The sequence below is a fragment of the Agelaius phoeniceus genome, chromosome 30 (genome assembly GCF_051311805.1).
Source record: "Agelaius phoeniceus isolate bAgePho1 chromosome 30, bAgePho1.hap1, whole genome shotgun sequence".
NCBI lineage: Eukaryota > Metazoa > Chordata > Aves > Passeriformes > Icteridae > Agelaius > Agelaius phoeniceus.
In genome coordinates, this window is record NC_135294.1 from 2,930,013 (window position 1) to 2,952,984 (window position 22,972).

Sequence of the window (22,972 nt, forward strand, 5' to 3'; positions counted from 1 at the left end):
AGCACTATTTTAACAGCTCTCCAGCATGAAAAGATTCCAGTTTGGTGGCAATTCAGCTCCAAGTTTTTATATTTAATTTCCTCACCCAGCAAGAGGCTGCCCTTGATTTCCTCTCCCTGCTGTCTCACCAAAATATCCTGAAAATTCTCCATTCAGGCACCCTGATTACATTCCCCACTCTGCATCAAAGGCAGAAAATTACCAGCCACTCCAAATAAAGCAGCAGCTGCTTGGGTTTAACTCCTAAATGTCACTTCCAGCACGGCTGAGGCATCCCAGGATTACAGGGGAGTGTTTATTCCCACAGGAATTTCCAAGGAAGGGACAAGTTGCGAGATCAGGGGAGAAAAGAGGATGAGTCAGACTTTTAAAAACAAAAATCCAGGTTGTAGGTGAGACTTGAGCCCTGTAAAAAATCCATGGGAGCTCTCCAGGGATCAGACCAAACCTGCCAGAGGAAACAGCACCAACAGCCTGGGATTCCTGGTTTAGGCATTGTGGTTTCAGGGGGAAATTTGGTTTTTTCTACAGCAGGCCACTCAATTTATATCGATTTTCTTCAGGCAGAGGGGAAAGCAGTGCCAGGCTCCCAGTCTGGGCTGCTTAATGACAATGAGAACAAGAAGCTGGGTGAAAAACTGCCCCAAAATCAGCTTTAGGAATTGTCTGGTACCAAACCAAGGGGTGCAGTAGAACTGATTTCCTTTTCTCTATGGGGAAAGTGGTTTAGGCAAAGGGCTGTGACTGAGCCTTCAAGTGCAGGTTTGAGATGCACAGTGATAAAAAAGAAGGGGAAAGGTAAGGAAAAGCAGGAATTGTGTCCACAATGACACCAGGAATGAAGGCAGTGCCACCCAAAGAGCAGCAGAGCCTGCTCAGGAAAAAGAGACAAGTTATTAAACGTGGTAATATTTAATAATGAGCTTTTTAAACCCAGGTTAGTGGGGTGGAGCAGTTGCTCAGTTTGGGTTTGGACAAAGCAGCCCAGGACCATGCCTGGATCCCAGCACAGCTGGAACAGCAGCTGGAACAGGGACAAAGCACAGGAGGCTCCCAGGTCCCTCCCCTCCCCTTTGGTCACACACAGGCAGAAAACACCGAGGTTTTTCTCCCATTTACTTCCAGAGAAAGGAATACAGAGCTTCAAGTCATTGTACATCATTCCATGGGGAGTGTGAGCTGCAGCCTCCCCCTCCCCTGGCAGGAGCCTGCACTGGTGAGCGGTGACAGAGGGGACACAGCCCCTGGGGACAGCCCCAGTGCCAGCCCTGGCCCTGGCTGGGACTGAGCGGGCACGGAACGAGCACCAGGAGGGGAAACTCCAGCCCCCATTGCCATTATCCCAAACTGCCACTGAGGAATGAATGGGGTTTGGAGAGGCAGCGGGGAAGGGCTGGGAGACATTCCCAGTGATGCTGGGACACATTCCCAGTGATGCTGGAACACATTCCCAGTGATGCTGGAATAAATTCCCAGTGATGCTGGAACACATTCCCAGTAATGCTGGAATAAATTCCCAGTGATGCTGGAATAAATTCCCAGTGGTACTGGAATAAATTCCCAGTAATGCTGGAACACATTCCCAGTGCTGTGGGAACACATTCCCAGTGGTACTGGAACACATTCCCAGTGGTGGTGGGACACGTTCCCAGTGCTGTGGGAATTCATTCCCAGTGCTGTGGGAATTCATTCCCAGTGATGCTGGAACACATTCCCAGTAATGCTGGAATAAATTCCCAGTGCTGTGGGAACACATTCCCAGTGCTGTGGGAACATATTCCCAGTGGTACTGGAACACATTCCCAATGCTGTGGGAATTCATTCCCACTGGTGGTGGGACACATTCCCAGTGCTGCACAAATACATTCCCAGAGGTGCAGGAACACATTCCCAGTGATGTTGGAATACATTCCCAGTGGTACTGGAATAAATTTCCAATGTTGTGGGAATAAATTCCCAGTGCTGTGGGACACATTCCCAGTGGTGCAGGAATAAATTCCCAGTGCTGTGGGAATAAATTCCCAGTGCTGTGGGAATAAATTCCCAGTGCTGTGGGAATACATTCCCAGTGCTGCTGGGATACATCCCCAGTGCTGTGGGAATTCATTCCCAGTGGTGCAGGAATAAATTCCCAGTGTTGCAGGGATCCATTCCCACTGGTTCTGGAATCCATTATTCCCACTGGTTCAGGAATCCATTATTCCCACTGGTTCAGGAATCCATTCCCACTGGTTCAGGAATCCATTCCCACTGGTTCAGGAATCCATTCCCACTGGTTCAGGAATCCATTATTCCCACTGGTTCAGGAATCCGTTCCCAGTGCTGTGGGACACATTCCCAGTCAGGAGGAGGGGCACAGGGCTGTGATCCATCCACAGGCAGCCAGGCACTCCCCTGCCATGCTCAGCAATCCCAGGGAAGGGCACATTCCCCTCCTGGGGCTCCGTTTTTCAGGGATTTGGGCTTCCCAGGCTTCCGTGTGCACGCCAGGGGTAAAAAGTGACCTGCAAAAGATGAGGGGCTGGGCTGGAGGGGGAGAGGCAGCCCTGGAGCAGCTGCAGCTCTGGTGCTCAGGGTTTGGTGCATCAAAAACACCCACAGGGGCTGTCAGGGGCTTTCTGGGGACGCACAATCCTGGGGAGTGCAGGGCCAGGGCTGAAGGCAAAGCCAAGGCTGCTCCATGGAGCTGTGCTCTCCCAAGGGATCCTTTTATTTCCCACCCCAAACCCCTCCTGGCAGCTCAGAGCCTGCACCCTGCAGCTGCCAAGGAGTTCTGCTCCCAGGGGTGATACAAAAATAGCCACCAGCTCCAATTTCAAAAAGAGGCTGGATGGCAACGCCCAGCCTTGGCCACAAGAGCCTGAAACTCCTCCAGGGGAATCTTTTGCAGGTCTCCCTTTTAAGGCCTTAATGTCATTACAGGGAGAGGGATTCTTTTGTCTTGTGCTTGCCATTGCTGCCCTCTCTGAGCAGCACCAAAACCTCCTCAAACTGAGCAGTTCCAGTGCCTGGCTGCCAGTGCAGGATCCAGAGGGAGGGACACAACAAGCACCAGGTGTTTAAGCTGCTGCAAGGGCAGGACTGATGTGCCAAGTGTTCTAAACAACCACACAAACAGCCAAATGTTGAGCCACTGCAACGCTGCTGCTGCTGCTACTCAGATTCTCAACATCAGCCACAGCAAAGGAAGAGAAATCAAAATCAAACCCAAAACTGAGCACTGGTATGGACACAGAAGAGTTCATCTTGGCTGGAGCTGTGCTCCCAGGAGGGAGGACTGGATGTGGCAGTGGCTCCCGAGTCAGATCGAGAGCAGAGGCTGGCACAGAGATGACAAACACCAGTGGGGCCAGGTCCAGAGTGGATTGTCATGGCAGGAGCTCCTGCTGCTGAGCAAAGACAGATCCAGGAGGACAGGGCTGCTCCCCTCTCCTTGGAAGTTCTGGTCATCAGTTAAGGAACATTGAGACACTTCCCAAACTGCAGCAACAGGATTCTGTTGGCTCTTCAGAGATTCAGTCCCACAGCTGTTTTGGGTTCAGAAGAAGCAGAGGGAGCCTCTTGTGCCACATCTGTGAAGGGAATTGCAACAGAGAAGAGATCAGAACTCATCAGACACACCCACGAGCACCCAATACAATTCCACAGGGCCCAGGTGCTTCCCTGCTCTGCTCCACCCCTGGGAAGCACATGTTCCATGTGGAACAGGGCATGACTGGAAATGTTCAGGGAATGCCTTGGAAATTTGGGTTATAACCTGCCAAAACAGAAGGAAAACTACATGGCCAATCCTGTGGAATTGCTCATGAACAGATCCCAAAAGGAAAACTGAACTGGCCAGGACAGGTGTAGGGAAAGCTCAGTTCAAGCCCATAAACTCTGGTCATTCACTGTTACTAAACCATAGGATATCCTCAGTCAGAATGGACCCAAAAAGATCATTAATAAATCATAAAATATGATTTATTTATCATTCTTATTATTTATTTCCTTATTAGTAAATAAAGCCCAGCTTAAGCAGGGCCTGTCCCACATAAGGAGTGTTCCAGGGACGATGCTGAGTGCTGGACAAAGCCTGTTTAGAAAATTCTGGTTTATCCCTTCCAACACTGCCTGGCTTTGTACAATGTAAAAAAGCAATTAGTGCAAGAACAGCTCCCTCACAGAGCCTTCAGCCTTCCCTCCACCCCTGGCAAAGGATCCAGGCAGAATTCCCAGCTCTGCCAGGACTGGGTTTAGCTCTGCTGAGCCAGGATCCAGGCAGGATTCCCAGCTCTGCCAGCACTGGGTTTAGCTCTGCTCAAGCAGGATCCATGCAGGATTCCCAGCTCTGCCAGGACTGGTTAAACTCTGCTCAAGCAGGATCCAGGCAGGATTCCCAGCTCTGCCAGCACTGGTTTAGCTCTGCTGAGCCAGGATCCAGGCAGAATTCCCAGCTCTGCCAGGACTGGGTTAAACTCTGCTCAAGCAGCATCCAGGATTCCCAGCTCTGCCAGGACTGGGTTTAGCTCTGCTCAAGCAGGATCCAGGATTCCCAGCTCTGCCAGGACTGGTTTAGCTCTGCTGAGCCAGGATCCAGGCAGAATTCCCAGCTCTCCCAGCACTGGTTAAACTCTGCTCAAGCAGGATCCAGGCAGAATTCCCAGCTCTGCCAGGACTGGGTTAAACTCTGCTCAAGCAGGATCCAGGCAGGATTCCCAGCTCTGCCAGGACTGGTTTAGCTCTGCTGAGCCAGGATCCTGAATTCCCAGCTCTGCCAGGACTGGTTTAGCTCTGCTCAAGCAGGATCCATGCAGAATTCCCAGCTCTGCCAGGACTGGTTTAGCTCTGCTGAGCCAGGATCCAGAATTCCCAGCTCTGCCAGGACTGGGTTAAACTCTGCTCAAGCAGCATCCAGGATTCCCAGCTCTGCCAGGACTGGGTTTAGCTCTGCTCAAGCAGGATCCAGAATTCCCAGCTCTGCCAGGACTGGTTAAACTCTGCTCAAGCAGGATCCAGGCAGAATTCCCAGCTCTGCCAGCACTGGGTTAAACTCTGCTCAAGCAGGATCCAGGCAGAATTCCCAGCTCTGCCAGGACTGGTTTAGCTCTGCTGAGCCTGGATCCAGGCAGAATTCCCAGCTCTCCCAGCACTGGTTAAACTCTGCTCAAGCAGGATCCAGGCAGGATTCCCAGCTCTCCCAGCACTGGTTAAACTCTGCTCAAGCAGCATCCAGGATTCCCAGCTCTGCCAGGACTGGTTTAGCTCTGCTCAAGCAGGATCCAGGCAGGATTCCCAGCTCTGCCAGGACTGGTTTAGCTCTGCTGAGCCAGGATCCAGGCAGAATTCCCAGCTCTGCCAGGACTCTGCTGCCCCTGTGCTGCTCAGGGCTGTCCCAGCTCCCAGAGCAGCCCCTCCCAGGCCCTGCTGCCATTCCCACCTCCAGCAGACACAGAGAGCTGCTCCAGCTCAGCTTCCAGCTCGGCATCAGAGATGGGGGCACTCAGCACCTTCTGGGGAACGGGAGGCAGCTCCAGGGAATCCTTGCTGGAGTCCTGCAGGAGACTGTCCAGCTCCTTCTCCAGCTCCTCAGAGTCCATCTCTGTGAGCAAAGAAAATGTTTCAGCTCCAAGGAGAATTCAGTGGCACCCTCACAGCACAGACTGAGATCCAAAGCAGAGCTGTTATTCCTTCCATCCATTGTTACTCACAAGGAATTTCCTGTACTTCTTTTAAAGGACTGAAAATTCAGTCCTGATCTCAGGGAGAATTTTTTCCTTGGCACTGAGGCCAAGAAGCTCTGGCACCCTTCAGCAGAGGCAAACAAGCTGCAGCAGCAAGCAGGCCAGAGGAAAAAGCTCATCACTTCAACAAAACAAAGCAGCAGCTGCCCTAAAAATAGATTTAAACCAATATTACCCAGCTCTGAACTGAAACCCAGCCCCAAACGGGGACCATGAGGATTTGGAGATGAATAAACTCAGAGGGGAAAACTCTCTGCTCCCATTCCCTTCAAGGAACCAACTTTGAATTTTAGGAAGAGTTTATTCCCCCAGGAAGGTGCTGAATGTGGGGAGGGAGCAGGGAAAGGAGAGAGCAGGAAGGGATGGAGCAGGGAAAGGAGGGAAAAGGGATGGGAGGGAGGAAGGGAAAGGAGGGAGGAAGGGAAAGGAGGGAGAAAGGGAAAGGAGGGAAAAGGGATGGGAGGGAGGAAGGGAAAGGAGGGAGGAAGGGAAAGGGATGGAGCAGGGATGGGAGGGAGCAGGGATGGGAGAGAGTAAGGATGGGAGGAAGGGAAAGGAGGGAGCAGGGAAAGGAAGGAGCAGGGAAAGGAAGGAGCAGGGAAAGGAACGAGTAAGGAAAAGGAAGAAGTAAGGAAAAGGAAGGAGTAAGGAAAAGGAAGGAGTAAGGAAAAGGAAGGAGCAAGGAAAGGAAGGAACAGGGAAAGGAAGGAGCAGGGAAAGGAAGGAGTAGGGAAAGGGAGGAGCAGGGAAAGGAAGGAGCAAGGAAAGGAAGGAGCAGGGAAAGCAGAGAGCAGGAAAAGGAAGGAGCAGGAAAGGAAGGAGCAGGGATGGGAAGGAGCAGGGAAAGAAAGGAGCAGGGAAAGGAAGGAGCAGGGAAAGGAAGGAGCAGGGAAAGGAAGGAGCAGGGAAAGGAAGGAGCAGGGAAAGCAGAGAGCAGGAAAAGGAAGGAGCAGGGATGGGAAGGAGCAGGGATGGGAAGGAGCAGGGAAAGGAAGGAACAGGGAAAGGAAGGAACAGGGAAAGGAAGGAACAGGGAAAGCAGAGAGCAGGGAAAGCAGAGAGCAGGGAAAGGAAGGAGCAGGAAAGGAAGGAGCAGGGATGGGAAGGAGCAGGGATGGGAAGGAGCAGGGAAAGGAAGGAGCAGGGAAAGGAAGGAGCAGGGAAAGGAAGGAGCAGGGAAAGGAAGGAGCAGGGATGGGAAGGAGCAGGGATGGGAAGGAGCAGGGATGGGAAGGAGCAGGGAAAGGAAGGAGTAAGGAAAGCAGAGAGCAGGGAAAGGAAGGAGCAGGGAAAGGAAGGAGCAGGGAAAGGAGGGAGTAAGAAAAAGGAAGGAGTAAGGAAAAGAGAGAGCAGGGGTGGCAGGGAGTGAGGCAAAGGAGAAGCCAAGGATGCAAAGCCCAGGACATACCCAGCCCATTGATCCCCACTCCAGCCAGGGTCTGGGCCACTTCATCTTGAGTGTCACAAAGCTGAGGTAAAATAAACACAATGAGATACAGATCAGAAATTAATTCTGTGCCCTCCTGCAGCTGCTTTGTCAAAAGCAGAAATAACAAACAAAACCAGAAGTTGGCCTGAAGGCAGCAGGAATTAGTGCCAAATCTCCACCTTGCTTTTCACAAGGAACATGAAGATTATTTCAGAATAATAAATAACAACACCAAGGATGGCACATTTGAGGGTCAAACCCCCAACCAGAATTTCACAGTGGGAGTAGAAATATTGCTCAGATTGGAGCTTTTCCACAGCAATCCTGAGCTGCAATTGCAGCTTGGGCTCCAGAAGCAGGAAGCTGAAAACCAACAGGTCCCAACCAGGGCATTTTGCAGCCCCTCAGCTCCAGCTGCAGGCTCAGTTTGAGCTGATGGTGCTAAAAAATGAATCCTTGGCTGGTTTCACACCAGCTCTGACTGCCAGACTGCTCTGCTCACTTCAGCTCCTGCAGAATTCACTCCTTTCCCTCACTGAAATGCAGGAGATTCCAGAATTAACTGCAGAAGGTTGGAAAAGACCTTTGAGATCATCAAATCCAGCCTATAAACATTAAAATGAAATGAAATAAAATAGAATAAAATGAAATAAAATAGAATAGAAATAAAATAGAAGAAAATGAAATGAAATAAACATAAAATAAAATAAAACTAGAATAAAAATAGAATAAATAACTGAAAAATGAATAAAATAGAACAAAAACAAAACAAAATAATAAAATTAAAATAAAATTAAATTAAAATAAAATTAACATAAAATAAAATAAAATTAACATAAAATAAAATAAAATTAACATAAAATAAAAATAACATAAAATAAAATAAAAATAACATAAAATAAAATAAAATTAACATAAAATAAATTAAAAATAACATAAAATAAAATAAAATAATCATAAAATAAAATAAAATACAATAAAATAAAATACAATACAATACAATAAAATAAAATACAATACAATAAAATACAATAAAATAAAATAAATTTAATTTAATTTAAATGTCAGGCTGTTTCATGCACACAGTTGCATTCCAGCTTCCAAAGGTTTCATTTGTATTTTTAATACACCTAAAGCTGGGTGCTTCCCCAATTTTGCTGATTAAAAAAACCCCAGGAAATGCAAATTTCAAGTAAATTAAAATACATTGCAGCAAAACCAGAAGACAGAAATTTTCTTGCTGATGTTTTAGCTCAAAATTAATTCAGTTTGCTTTAGTGCCATAAAGGGAAAAAACTAAATAATTAAAAGCAAGCAAAGAATTAATAATTAATTAATATCTGGGCAGGTTTCTTGGGAATATCCACACCCCCCTGGCTGTTCCAGTACCTCTTGGATCTGATCCACCAGGTTCTCTGCCCTCTCCACAGTCACATCCTTCATGGAAAGCTTCAGAGCTCCCACTCCAGCCTGGTAGGCATTAAACACCTGGAAATTCAAAATAAAAGAGATGAAGATGCACAGTGATCATGAACTCCAGCCTGGTAGGTATTAAATACCTGGAAATTCAAAATAAAACAGATGAAGATGCACAGTGCTGATGAAATCCAGGCTGGTAGGCATTAAATGCCTTGAAATTAAAAATAAGAGATGAAGATGCACAGTGATCATGAACTCCAGACTGGTTGGCATTAAATGCCTTGAAATTAAAAATAAAAGAGATGAAGATGCACAATGCTGATGAACTTCAGCCTGGTAGGTATTAAATACCTGGAAATTCAAAATAAAAGAGATGAAGATGCACAATGCTGATGAACTCCAGGCTGGTAGGCACTAAATACCTGGAAATAAGAAATAAAATACAGAAAGATCCACAGTGCTGATGAACTCCAGCCTGCTTGGCATTAAATACCTGGAAATTCAAAATAAAACAGATGAAGATGCACAGTGCTGATGAAATCCAGGCTGGTAGGCACTAAATACCTGGGAATTCAAAATAAAACAGATGAAGATGCACAGTGCTGATGAAATCCAGGCTGGTTGGTATTAAATACTTTGAAATTAAAAATAAAGAGATGAAGATGCACAATGCTGATGAACTCCAGCCTGGTTGGTATGAAATACCTGGAAATTAAAGAGATGAAGATGCACAATGGTGATGAAATCCAGGCTGGTTGGCATTAAATACCTGGAAATTAAAAATAAAAGAGATGAAGATGCACAGTGATCATGAACTCCAGACTGGTTGGCATTAAACACCTGGAAATTAAAAATAAAAGAGATGAAGATGCACAATGCTGATGAACTCCAGCCTGGATGGTATTTAATACCTGGAAATTAAAGAGATGAAGATGCACAGTGCTGATGGAAACAGTGGGAGCTCCTCTCCAGAGCTGCTTCCCAAGCAGCATCCTTGGAGAAACACCAGGACATGGAGGAGCTTTATGCAGAGGGACATGGCCAGGGGAAATGCCAGCCCTGAGGGGAAGGGATGAGGGGAAGGAGCAGGGGAGGAGCAGGGGAGGAGCCCAGGGGAGGAGCCCTCGGTACCATCTGGTCGGTCTGGGAGGCGTAGATCCGATCCAGGATTCCCTGCACCGCGTCCAGCTTGGAGTGCAGCTCCTCAATGCGCCGCTCTGTCCTCCGCTTGGCCTTGAGGCACCGCAGGGCCTGCCAGGGACACAAACACACAGAGAGATCAGAGCACACAGAGAGAGATCAGATCACACAGAGAGAGAGATCAGAGCACAGAGAGAGAGAGCTCAGAGCACAGAGAGAGATCAGATCACACAGAGAGAGAGAGCTCAGATCACACAGAGAGAGAGCTCAGAGCACAGAGAGAGAGAGAGCTCAGAGCACAGAGAGAGAGAGAGCTCAGATCACACAGAGAGAGCTCAGAGTACACAGAGAGAGAGAGCTCAGAGCACACAGAGAGAGAGCTCAGATCACACAGAGAGAGCTCAGATCACACAGAGAGAGAACTCAGATCACACAGAGAGAGAGCTCAGATCACACAGAGAGAGCTCAGATCACAGAGAGAGAGAGCTCAGATCACAGAGAGAGAGAGCTCAGAGCACACAGAGAGAGCTCAGATCACACAGAGAGAGCTCAGATCACACAGAGAGAGCTCAGATCACACAGAGAGAGATCAGATCACAGAGAGAGAGAGCTCAGATCACACACACACAGAGCTCAGATCACAGAGAGAGATCAGATCACACAGAGAGAGCTCAGATCACACAGAGAGAGCTCAGATCACACAGAGAGAGCTCAGATCACACAGAGAGAGAGATCAGATCACACAGAGAGAGCTCAGATCACACAGAGAGAGCTCAGATCACACACACACACACAGATCAGATCACACAGAGAGAGATCAGCTCACAGAGAGAGCTCAGATCACAGAGAGCCCAGCTCACACACACACACACGCACAGAGCTCAGATCACACACGCACACACACAGAGCTCAGCTTCCCAAACACACACAGAGTGAGCTCAGCTCACACACACACACACACACACAGAGCTCAGCTCACAAACACACAGAGATACCTCAACTCACACACAGATACCTCAGCTTCCCAAACACACACACAGAGAGCTCAGCTCACAGACAGCTCAGCTTTACACACAGAGCTCAGCTCACACACACACAGAGCTCAGCTCACACACACACAGAGCTCAGCTTTACACACAGAGCTCAGCTCACACACACACAGAGCTCAGCTCACACACAGAGACCTCAGCTTCACAAACACAGATAGAGAGAGCTCAGCTCACACACACAGAGAGAGCTCAGCTTCACACAGATAGAGAGCTCAGCTCACACACACAGAGAGCTCAGCTCACAGAGAGACACCTCAGCTCAGCTTCACAAACCCACACACACACACAGATACCTAAGCTCACATGCAAGCCCTCAGCTTCACACACACACACACAGAGCTCAGATCATACAAACACAGAGAGCTCAGATCACACAGACACAGAGAGAGCTCAGCTCACACACAGAGCCCTCAGCTTCACACACACACACACAGAGCTCAGATCACACAAACACAGACAGAGCTCAGCTCACACACAGAGCCCTCAGCTTCATACACACACACACAGAGCTCAGATCATACAAACACAGAGAGAGCTCAGCTCACACACAGAGCCCTCAGCTCAGCCTCACACACAAATCTGGGTACTTTCCCCTCCCCTGGGCTTATTCCCACTTTGGTGAGTCCAATAATTCCTGCTGGCACCATGGTGTGGGGATCCTTAGAATCAGAGGGTTTTGGGGAAGTTGCAAAGGGCAGGCCTCAGACAGCAGAACTGTGATTGGAGCTAAGCAGTAGAGATTTGTCAGCAGAAAAGTTACATGAGATGTAGAAAGTAAGGACAAATAAAAACAATGGTCTGTGTATTAACCCTTGGCTACAATAACTCCCAACAGCCCTGGGATGAAGCCCCCAGGTTTAACCCTGGGCATGATCTGCAGTTCTGGGGCAGCTCCAGGACAATTCCCTGGCAATTCCACTCACCAGCTGCTTCTTCCCAGCTCTGCAAGCACTCCTGGCATCCTCTTTACACCTGCAAGATGGAAAAAGGAGAAAGGAAAGGAAATTTCTTCCTTTTTTCACAACCCACAACCACCCTCCCCCTCTCTCTGAGGGGACCACAAGGTGCATTTTGGATACAACCACCCTCAAACCACTGCTGATTCCCACAAGTCCCTGACTGCATTCCAAATCCTTGCAAACACTCCCTGCACCTTGTTTTCACAGGGAACAGGGAACAAAGGCTGGGAAAGCTGCCCCAGCACACGGCTGTGACCATTTTGTTTATGAACAGGAAAGAACAGGAGAAAGCAGCTTCTAATTGTGTCCCAGAGTTCTCCATCCCACAGATGTTGTTCCCACCACCCTTCCCCAAATTACTTCTCTGCTTCCTGGGAAAGGGACTCCACCTTCTGTGACAGCAGCTGCTCACTCTGCATCAGCTGATAAACTCCAATGTCCACATCGTTCATTGGGGACACCTTGGCGTGGAGGCCTCGGGCAAACTTCACAATCTGGAACCAGAGCAGCACAGCCTGGAGTCACTCCCCAGAAATCCCAATTAGGAATAATTTCACTTGGAAGGAAGGAAGAGAAGTTTTTACACTCCCAGTTTAGCTTTGGTGTCATGAGAATGTCCCAGTCACCAGAGGATTTAATATTAAACCAGGATCAGGATCAGCAGGGTGGGAACAAAAAGCCCTAAGGGAACACCTGGAAGATTTCAAGCTGTCCCTGGATTGTGGAAGTGGATGGGAATGTCAGACTCCCAGGACTTCAGAACACTACAGGGCAAGTGGAACCTCAGAGCTGAGTGCCTCTGTGGGAAGTGACAAACATAAAAAGCTTTTCAGAAACTGGAATTCCACAGTGATTCGAGAGGTGTGGAGTTTGTGTGGCTGGGAATAGTCAACCTGCAGGGTCTGCCATGTTTCTAACTCCTCAATTAAATCTGAATTATTAGAAGTGTTTAAAGAACCCACTGTCACTGCGATATTTTCTGAAAAATCCCTTTGCCAGGATTTCTTCTCCTGGGAAGATGAGAAGCCTCAGCTCCTCCGTGTTTTCCTCCTCTGGAATTGGTCTGGAGGTTGTTTATCCAAACATGTGAATTGTTTTTAATTAATGACCAATCCCCATCAGCTGTGTCGGACTCTAAGGAGTCAGCCATGAACTTTCATGATCATTCTTTTCTAGCCTTCTGAGGTATCCTTTCTCTGTCTTTAGTATAGTTTAATTATATAATTTCTTATAATATAATATAATATAAATAATATAATATAATGCAATGTAATGCAATATAATGCAATATAATATAAATCATTTCATATGATACGATATAATACAATATCATATAATTTCATATAATTTCTTATAATACAACTTCATATGATATGATATTATATTATATGATATTATAATATATGATATGATATTATATTATATTATACTATATAATATTATATTACATTACTTATATTATATTATATCATATATTATATTATCATATAATATATCATATAATATGAAATAATATAATATAATATGAAATAATATAATATAATATAGTATAATATAATATAGTATAATATAATATAATATAATATAATATAATATATCATTTCATATCATTTCTTATAAAACAATTTCCTATTATATTATATAATTTCATATTATAATATAATATTATATCATATCATATCATATAATTTCATATGATGTAATATAATTTTATATCATTTCATATCATTTCATGTATCAGCCTTCTGAGGACATGGAGTCAAATTCTCATCTCTCACCTCGTCCTGGGTGTCTCACACCACCACCTGCCGTGCCACAATTAGGATTTCTTGTCCCCTACAACCACCTTGAAGCACGTGGAATTCACCTTTCCAGAGAGAGCACAGCCATCTCAGCCAGCAGAACGCCTCCAATCCATGGCTCTCCAGGCAGGTGGAAGGCAAGACAGAGATGACACCACCCAAAAGCAGTCACCTGGACCCTGTACCTTCTCTCCGTTCTGCTCCAGGATGGTGACCCTCTTCTCCTTCTGCAGCTGCAGCAGCAGCAGGTAGAAGGTCCTCTCGTCGGGGCACAGGCCGGCGCACAGCGAGCGCAGCTCGGAGAGCGCCACCACGGGGTGGGAGGAGAGCGCCGAGCTCTGGTACAGCCGATAAACCTCCTCTGCCTTCTCCTGCAAGGATCCGGCCACACAGACACTTCAGGGCATTTACAGATTTCAGAGGAGCTAAGATCACGGTTAGAGATGAGCTTTAGTGGAGTTCACTTCATCAAGGCCTACCCATTTGTTTTAATTAAGAGTTAGTGGTTAACTAATAATTGATTGCTTGTCAACGCAATGTTGGGTTAGCTGGGTTTATAATGAAGAATATAGGAACTGATAAATGGCTTTTAGGAACATAAAACAATTGTTTTTAGGAGCATAAGACAATTGGTTTTAGGAGCACAAGACAATTGGTTTTAGGAGCAAAAGACAATTGTTTTTAGGAGCAAAAGACAATTGTTTTTAGGAGCACAAGACAATTGTTTTTAGGAGCATAAGACAATTGTTTTTAGGAGCATAAGACAATTGGTTTTAGGAGCATAAGACAATTGTGGCCTCCTCTGTTCTGAAACCAATTGAAGATGGGGAATGGGAGTTCTACCAAGGGTTCATTTGTCATCTTTGCATTGAAAAGGTAGAAAGGTCAGAATGAGGAAGACTTCAGTTACTTCCTCATTTTGGGACCCCTCCCCATGAAAGGGACCACCCCATTTCAAGGGACAAACCACTCATGCTTAATAACTTTGGAACTAATAGGAAGCAGGGAATGGGATGTACCAAAGTTATGAATTTTGTATTTTGGGTATTCAATACTTGTACAGATAAAAGGACTCTGTAATCACCTGTAGATGGTGTGTATTTGGGAGTTATCCCACAATAAACAAACACTTTCTAACTTTAAACTGTCAGAGAGTTTTTGGATATTGGTACTGGGATGGGATGTACCAAAGTTATGAATGTGCATTTGGATTTTGGGTATTCAGTACCTGTACAGATAAAAGGACTCTGTGATCACCTGTAAATCACAGTGTGTATTTGGGAGTTATCCCACAATAAACAAACACTTTCTAACTTTAAACTGTCAGAGAGTTTTTGTCTGTCACAGTTGGATATTGGTACTAGATCAATATCCACAATTTTTGAATAAATCACAGTGATGCCTTAGGATTCCACCTCTGGTGTTTTCCAGATCCTGTGCTGCCTCAGTGCATCACTCTGAACTCCAGGGAGTGTCAGTTCCTGGCTTCACATTCTGGGCACACAAACAATCCCTCCAGGCCTGAGATCCAGGGACACTCTGCTGCCTCAGGCCCCAAAAAGCATCAACAAAAGTGAATTGGGGGGTGCAAACTGGGGGTAAATGACTTCATTAGCTGGAGCTGTAATTGGATAATTAAGCCCTGATATGTAAATGAACCAAACTCATACCTGTCTGAAAAACTCATGACCCCTGTGCATCCTGGAGGCTGCTGACTGCCAAAGGTGTAGCTAACTTTAAGGCCTTTAATATTATTTATTATTAATATTATTTATTATTAATATTATTTATTATTAATATAACATTACTGTTTATTATTAATAAATCTTTATTAATTTGTTATTATTTCTCTTTAATTATTTCTATTCATTAACTTATTATTAATGAATGCCCACTTGATTCTCTAACTCAGTTTAGCCTCTGTTCTAGGCAGCCACCCCAAGGCATCCCAGGGGTGCTGGCAGCCCACCCAGCATTCCTGCTCTTCCCAAATGCTCCACACCTCCTTCCTCCCAACCTGGACACTTCCTGCTTTATTCCAGAGTGAATTTCAGGATGAGCCACAGGGAACTCTCAAAACAGTCATCCACAAAAACCAAAACTCTGTTGTGGACATTCCCTGAAAAGCTGTGGAGCAGCACAGGAACCACACAGGCTTCTCCTGCACTTCCTGAAAATCCCTCAAATCCAGGTTTGAAGCAAATCAAAACTCCTGCTTTTACAGCTTTCCCACATTTCTGCTGGACACAGTAACCCAGAGAACCACAGCAAGGCCTGGGCTCCTTCAGCAGACACAGAGTAACAGAGAGAGAGAACAGGGGCTGGGCCAGGGTCCCATCCCGTGGGAAAGCAGCTGGAATAATGGGAAAAAAGGGAATCTGGGCTGGGGGGACACTGGATGGCCAGGCTGGGACTGTCCCATGCCCTGCTCACCCCTGGAGCACATGGAGCTCAGGCTCAGGGTTCCTCATGTCCTGCACAGGAATGAGCTCCAGCCTGGGATTCCCAGCTGGCTGCCAGCACAGTTCTCACCTCCCTGCAATTGTGGAATTGCAAGGAATTGTGTCCTTCCCTTTTCCTGGAGTCAGTGAGGAATCATTGTCAGAACCATGGAATGTTTGGGATGGAAGGACCTGAAATCCCACCCAGTGCCACCCCTGCCATGGCAGGGACACCTCCCCCTGTCCCAGAGACCCCAGCCTGGCCTTGGGCACCTCCAGGGATCCAGGGCAGCCCCAGCTCCCTGGGAATTCCATCCCAGACTCCCAGGGAACAATTCCTATCCAGTATCCCCTCCATCCCTGCCCTCTGGCAGTGGGAGCCACTCCCTGTGTCCTGTCCCTCCATCCCTTGTCCAAATCCCTCTGCAGCTCTCCTGGAGCCCCTTCAGGCCCTGCCAGGGGCTCTGAGCTCTCCCTGGAGTTTCTCTTCTCCACATGAGCACCTCCAGCTCTGCCAGCCTGGCTCCAGCCCTTGGAGCAGCTCCATCATTTTCAAGGAACATCCAATTCCCTTCCCATCCCCAAGTCACTCCACACATCTCTCTCCAGGCTTTTGAACACCTCAGCAGCACCAAGGAAGATCTGCTCAGCCCTGAGCCCTCCTTCCAGCACCTGAAATGACTCCTGGTTTTCCTGGAGATGCCCAGGAAAAGCTCTCCACAACACTCACCTGCAGCAGCTCCACGTAGATCAGAACCTCCTCTTCCTCAGGGATTTTGCTGTCCCCCAGCACGCTGGACAGGGTCCACTTGAGGGGCTTCAGGATGAAAACTCCCACACCCCATGAGATCCAGCTGCTGTCTACACTGGCCATGAAGTCTGACTCCCTCTGGAGCTTCCCACGTCTAGGGAAAAGAGAATTCAGGTGGAACTGAACAGAGTCAGTCTAAGCCCTGGAGATCCTGCACATCCTCCACTCCAGAGGCATTTTCTATCACCAAATCCAGCTCAGGTTTGAGATTCCATTGCTGGAAGCACACAGAGGTTTCCACTCCTCCCCTGCTTCCTCTGGATCCCAAGTGCCTTTTTTTTATTCTTTTTTCCCATTTTGCAAGTTTCTCCCAGTTTTCTACCCAAAACTGATGAGGCATCAAAGGAGGGGATGAAGGAGGGTCAGTTTTAGGGTAATCAGCCATTTCAGGAGAGCTCCGTTTTTATATTAAACTGCAGCAACAGCTTCTCAAATCTACTGGTTTTAATTTTCAGGTCACCAACAGAGCTCCTGCTGTTTTGAGCCTCTTCGAGGTACCAGTCCCGGGCTCCAATTTCACAGCACAAAACCTCTGGTTGCAAACACAGCTCAGCACATCCCCAGTGCCCTCAGCATCTGCGACACCACAACATTCCAGGGATTATCTCCCTGTTTAGCAGCGATATTCCTGTGGGAATATTCCTGCCCTCCCACACCTCCTGCGAGGCCCTGGCTGAGCTCTGCCTCCCTGTCCATCTCGGCCTCCCAAATTCCTGGCACAAACACCATGAGCCGCAATTCACAGAATCTCAGACTGCTTTGGGTTGGAAGGACCTTAAATCCCACCCAGCGCCACCCCTGCCATGCCGGGGACACCTGACACTGTCTCAGGCTGCTCCAAGCCCCATCCAACCCGGCCTTGGACGCTTCCAGGCACGGGGCAGCCACAGTTGCTCTGGGAACCCCGTGCCAGGTCAGAATTGTCCCTCCGGGCTGGCACAGCACGGATCCATCGCCAGCCGCATCCCCTGACACCCCCCACACCCTCCCCGACCTCCTTTACCTCAGCAGCTCCCTGAGGACGGTGCCGAGCCCCAAGGGGACGCTGCCCCGCCGCTCGAAGCCGTTCTGCAGCTCCCTCAGGCACGTCCTCACCGCGCCCCTCCGCCGGCCGCGGGCCAGAACCAGCCCGACCCAGAAGGCCATCTTGCTGTCCCACTCGGTGCTGTTCACCTCGCGGCTCTGCTTGAAGGCCGAGAACAGGAAGGCCATGCGCTCGTCATCCGTCTCCCACTCCGGGGGCAGGTCCCCGGCCGGGGCCGGCCCAGGGGGGGCCTCCCCCGGGCTGCACATCTACGCGAGCCCCCGGCTCGGCCGCGGCCTCCGCCCGGCCCGGCCGCCCGCCCGCCTCAGGGGAGACGCGCACGGCGCATGCGCGGTGCCACCCCCGCGCCCCCCCCCGCCTCACTTGGGGTGGGCCGCGCCGTCCCCCCCTCAGCCCCCGCTGTGGTACGGCCCGGAGAGGGTCAAGGGCGCCGCCCCCAATCGCCGTCCTGAGTCATGCGGTGACGTCACTGTGACGTCATATATGGCTGTCATAAACGGTCTCAAGGCCAGTAGTGAGGGGCGGGGGGGGCTTAGGCTACTTGGGACTATATATATAATTATTATATATAATAATTATATATATACTATATTTCCCATTCATCTCATATACAGAAGAAATGTATATTTTTAACGTTCATCATATAACATTTATTATTATCATATAATATTATTAAATATTTATATTTATATTTATATTTATATATTTATTGTATTTAAAGTTATATTATTGATATTCTATTATATAATAATATCATGCTATATAATATTTTATATAGTACATTATATATTATTATATTATGTTATATTATGTTATGTTATATTTATAATAATAGATGTATATATAATAAAGAAATTATAAATCTATTATAATAATTAATAATAATAAATCTATTATAGCATAAGGTACATATAACGTAAACTATATAATAAAAATTTTCTCAACGTATGACATCATAACTAAATATTAATCAGTATGTAATAATATAGGTATAAGTATATTCTATAATACTATATTATGTATATTATATTTACATTTTATAATACAATATTATATATATAGTATTATAATCTGATATTATATCACATCTTGATACAAAATTATATTGGATGATAATATAATGTAATATTATATTATCAATATTTCATATATAATGGATCTAATTCAATATGTTATTACATAACATATAATAATGTGGTTTTGTATAAATATATATATATAAGCAAATTGCCCAGAATTTGGTGACAGCACCTTGGCTCTGCCAGCCCCAGGGAAGGCAGCCGGTCCAAGAGCTGCCTTTAAACGAATCAATGGAAATGGAAATCAGGAAATGACTCAGGACAAGCAGGATTTATTTTTAGCTCCTTCCAAACCGAATTTTCCTATTTATTATTCTATTATTATATATAATTTTATATATTATATATAATTTTTTTACTATGATATTCTGTATAATTATATTTACTATATAATATATATTCTATACTTTTATATATTGCATTTTTATATTTTATTGTTTTAATAGTTATATTTTATATATATATATTTTTATATATTTTTATATATATTATATATATATTATTATATATATTATATATATAATATATATATTATATTTATTTTAAATATATATATTTTATATATATTTATATATATATTTTATATTATTTCAATGGTTATATTTTATATAAAATTGTATATTATATTTATTGTTATCTTTATTGTTATATTTTTATAATATATTAGGATATTATACTTATTATTAAATTTATATATCATTTCAAATATTATAAATTTTTATTATATTTATTATAATATCAGGTGTAATTATGTTTAATATGTAGTATATATTATATTTTATGTTACATGCTTATATTTTATTTTATTATATGTATTGTTATATTTTTATATAATTGTATATTATATTTATTGTTATCTTTATTATTATATTTTTATAATATATTAGGATATTTTATATTTTATATATTAATGTATAGTGTATATTATGTTATATATTATATATATTAATCTCTCCAGTTCTAGAGTTCTAGCCCCAAAATAAAATCCTTTTGTGCCTGGAAATCCATTCCCAGCTGAGGGTCCAGCCTGGCTTTAAGGAGGGCAGGTTTTAGGGTTATCAGGAACAAAAACGCTGCTCCAGGAAGGAAAGGGATCCCGAGGCTTTGTCCAAAGCCAGGCCTTGACCTGGGGGCCGGGATCACATGTGGGGGTGGAAAGGTCCAAAGGATGAGCTCAGCCTAAGGATGGGCTGGGCCAAATGTGAACTGGGTCAAAGGTTGAACTGGGCCTAAGGATGGGCTGGGCCAAAGGTTGAACTGGGCCTAAGGATGGGCTGGGCAAAATGTTGAGCTGGGCTGAATGATGAGCTGGGCCTAGGGATGAGCTGGGCCTAAGGACGAGCTGGGCTCAAGGATGAGCTGGGCATAAGGATGAGCTGGGCCTAGGGATGAGCTGGGCCTAAGGATGAGCTGGGCTCAAGGATGAGCTGGGCCTAAGGACGAGCTGGGCTCAAGGATGAGTTGGGCATAAGGATGAGCTGGGCCTAGGGATGAGCTGGGCCTAAGGACGAGCTGGGCTCAAGGACGAGCTGGGCTCAAGGACGAGCTGGGCTCAAGGATGAGCTGGGCATAAGGATGAGCTGGGCATAAGGATGAGCTGGGCCTAGGGATGAGCTGGGCCTAGGGATGAGTTGATCCCAGCCACTCTGGGTCGGGCACTGCCGGGGATGGATCCCCTCAGCCCCTCCAGCCGCTCCCACTGCAGGACAGGACAGGAGAGACTCGGGAGAGGGGGAGCCCTGAGGGGTGCAAAACAAGGAATTCCTTCCCTGGTTTCCAACATTCAGCCCTTCCTGGGGAAGCAGGGATCCAGCACACAGAATTGGGAAGATAAATCCCATCATTCCAAACGTTCTGCTTCCCCTCTGCCCTTCCTGGGAAAGCAGGAATCCACCTCACATTTTTAGGAAAATAAATCCCATCATTCCAAATCGATCCCTCTGCCCTTCCCAAGGAAGCAGGGATCCAGCACACAGATTTGGAAAAATAAATCTCAGCATTCCAAACGTTCTGCTTCCCCTCTGCCCTTCCCAGGGGAGCAGGAATCCAGCACATGGATTTGGGATGATAGATCCCATCATTCCAAATAAATCCCAGCATTCCAAATGCTCTGCTTCCCCTCTGCCCTTCCTGGGGAAGCAGGGATCCAGCACATGGATTTGGGATGATAGATCCCATCATTCCAAATAAATCCTAGCATTCCAAACGCTCTGCTTCCCCTCTGCCCTTCCTGAGGAAGCAGGGATCCAGCACACATTTTTTGGGAAGACAAATGCCACCATCCAAGTGTTCCTGCTTCCCCTCTGCCCCTCTCAGGTGTGACCCCAGCCTGGAGCTGCCCCAGCCCTGGGACACAGCACGGGGAGGACGTGGAGCTGCTGGAGCCATTCCAGAGGGGCTCAGAGGATGCAGCCCCTGTCCCACGAGGAAAGGCTGGCAGAGCTCAGCCTGGAGAAGATTTGGGGGGGCCTTGTTGTGGCCCTCCAGTGCCTGGAGGGAGGAAAAGTGGGACAGGGACAATTCACAAGGACACAGGGAATGGCTTCCTACCACCAGAGGACAGAGTTAAATGGGATATTGGGAAGGAATTCTTGAATTTCCCAGAGAAGCTGTGGCTGCCCCTGGATCCCTGGAAGTGTCCAAGGCCAGGCTGGACAAGGCTTGGAGCACCCTGGGATGGTGGAAGGTGTCCCTGCCCATGGCAGGGGGTGGCACTGGGTGAGCCTTTCCCACCCAAACCATTCCAGGATTCCATGATTTTTCCCCAGTTTTGCAGTGCTGGACATTCCCATGGCCAGGAATATCCCTGGGCTCAGCTGTGTCCCCTCCCAGTCTTGTTTCCTGTCCCACTGGAAGCAGGAAAAGCCTTGAGTTGTACAAATGTTAGAAAAATACTGAAAACATCCTGCTGTAAAGAGCCCTGCACTCAGCACAGACAGGTCCTGTGAGCAAAATAAAATATATCTAGGCTCCAGCCCAGCCCAAACCAGCACAATCCCTCCTGGAAATTCAGCTATGGGAAAAAAAAAACCATGATATAATTTACAAGATATAAATTAAAATATAGATTGGCTGGAGAATGCCATTCCACGTGCTCTGAGAAATTTGGGATAAAAGATTCAAGGCATCCTCAGTGTTTAAACCCCAAAACCAATTTTTAATTTGCTTTTGTAGCCTGGAGAGGGAGCAGCAGTAGCTCTGTCCCCTCATGGAGGTTTAACCTGGGATGGGACTTTCCAAGATTAGGAAAAAACTGGATTTTATCCATCATTTCAATCTGCTGAGCCAGAGGTTTCTGCTCCAGTTCCTGCTCCAGTTTCCAAGCTGGCAGCCAGATGTGGAGTTTGGAAAGGGAGTTTGGATATGGAGGAGTTTGGATAAGAAGTTTGGATATGGAGTTTGGATATGGAGGAGTTTGGAAAGGGAGTTTGTATAGGGAGTTTGGATATGGAATTAGGATACAGGGTTTGGATAGGGAGTTTGGATATGGAATTAGGATACAGGGTTTGGATAGGGAGTTTGGATATGGAATTAGGATATGGAGGAGTTTGGATATGGAGGAGTTTGGATAAGAAGTTTGGAAAGGGAGTTTGGATATGGAATTAGGATACAGGGTTTGGATATGGAGTTTGGATATGGAGTTAGGATACAGGGTTTGGATATGGAGTTTGGATACAGGGTTTGGATACAGGGTTTGGATAGGGAGTTTGGATACAGGGTTTGGATATGGAGTTTGGATGGGGAGTTTGGATACAGGGTTTGGATATGGAGTTTGGATATGGAGGAGTTTGGATAAGAAGTTTGGAAAGGGAGTTTGGATATGGAGGAGTTTGGAAAGGGAGTTTGTATATGGAGTTTGGATATGGAATTAGGATACAGGGTTTGGATAGGGAGTTTGGATATGGAATTAAGATATGGAGGAGTTTGGATGTGGAATTTGGATATGGAGTTTGGATATGGAGGAGTTTGGATAGGGAGTTTGGATAGGGAGGAGTTTGGATATGGAGTTTGGATATGGAGAAGTTTGGATATGGAGGAGTTTGGATATGGAGTTTGGATATGGAGAAGTTTGGAC

At 46.3% G+C, this 22,972-nt stretch overlaps 1 protein-coding gene across 1 annotated transcript; it reads right to left on the reverse strand.

Annotated features, from left to right (window-relative positions):
- Positions 1-1,099: 1,099 nt before the first annotated feature.
- On the reverse strand, positions 1,100-18,152 carry CHMP7 (charged multivesicular body protein 7). Its single transcript, XM_054650546.2, has 10 exons — positions 17,777-18,152; positions 16,693-16,867; positions 13,707-13,892; positions 12,080-12,213; positions 11,684-11,732; positions 9,703-9,822; positions 8,542-8,640; positions 7,132-7,192; positions 5,420-5,581; positions 1,100-3,572 (listed from the first exon to the last, which is right to left on the reverse strand). Exons 1-10 carry the CDS (start codon positions 18,064-18,066, stop codon positions 3,508-3,510), a joined length of 1,341 nt encoding a protein of 446 aa, XP_054506521.1. The 5' UTR covers positions 18,067-18,152; the 3' UTR covers positions 1,100-3,507.
- Positions 18,153-22,972: the final 4,820 nt, after the last annotated feature.

Excerpts from the sequence above, each read along its gene's own strand:
- CHMP7 (XM_054650546.2), bottom strand. The coding sequence starts at position 18,066 with ATGTGCAGCCCGGGGGAGGCCCCCCCTGGGCCGGCCCCGGCCGGGGAC. Across the intron at positions 7,193-8,541 it reads TGGTGGATCAGATCCAAGAG|CTTTGTGACACTCAAGATGA; the intron begins GTACTGGAACAG and ends ATTTTACCTCAG. Across the intron at positions 3,573-5,419 it reads GCTCTCTGTGTCTGCTGGAG|ATGTGGCACAAGAGGCTCCC; the intron begins GTGGGAATGGCA and ends TTCCCTTCACAG.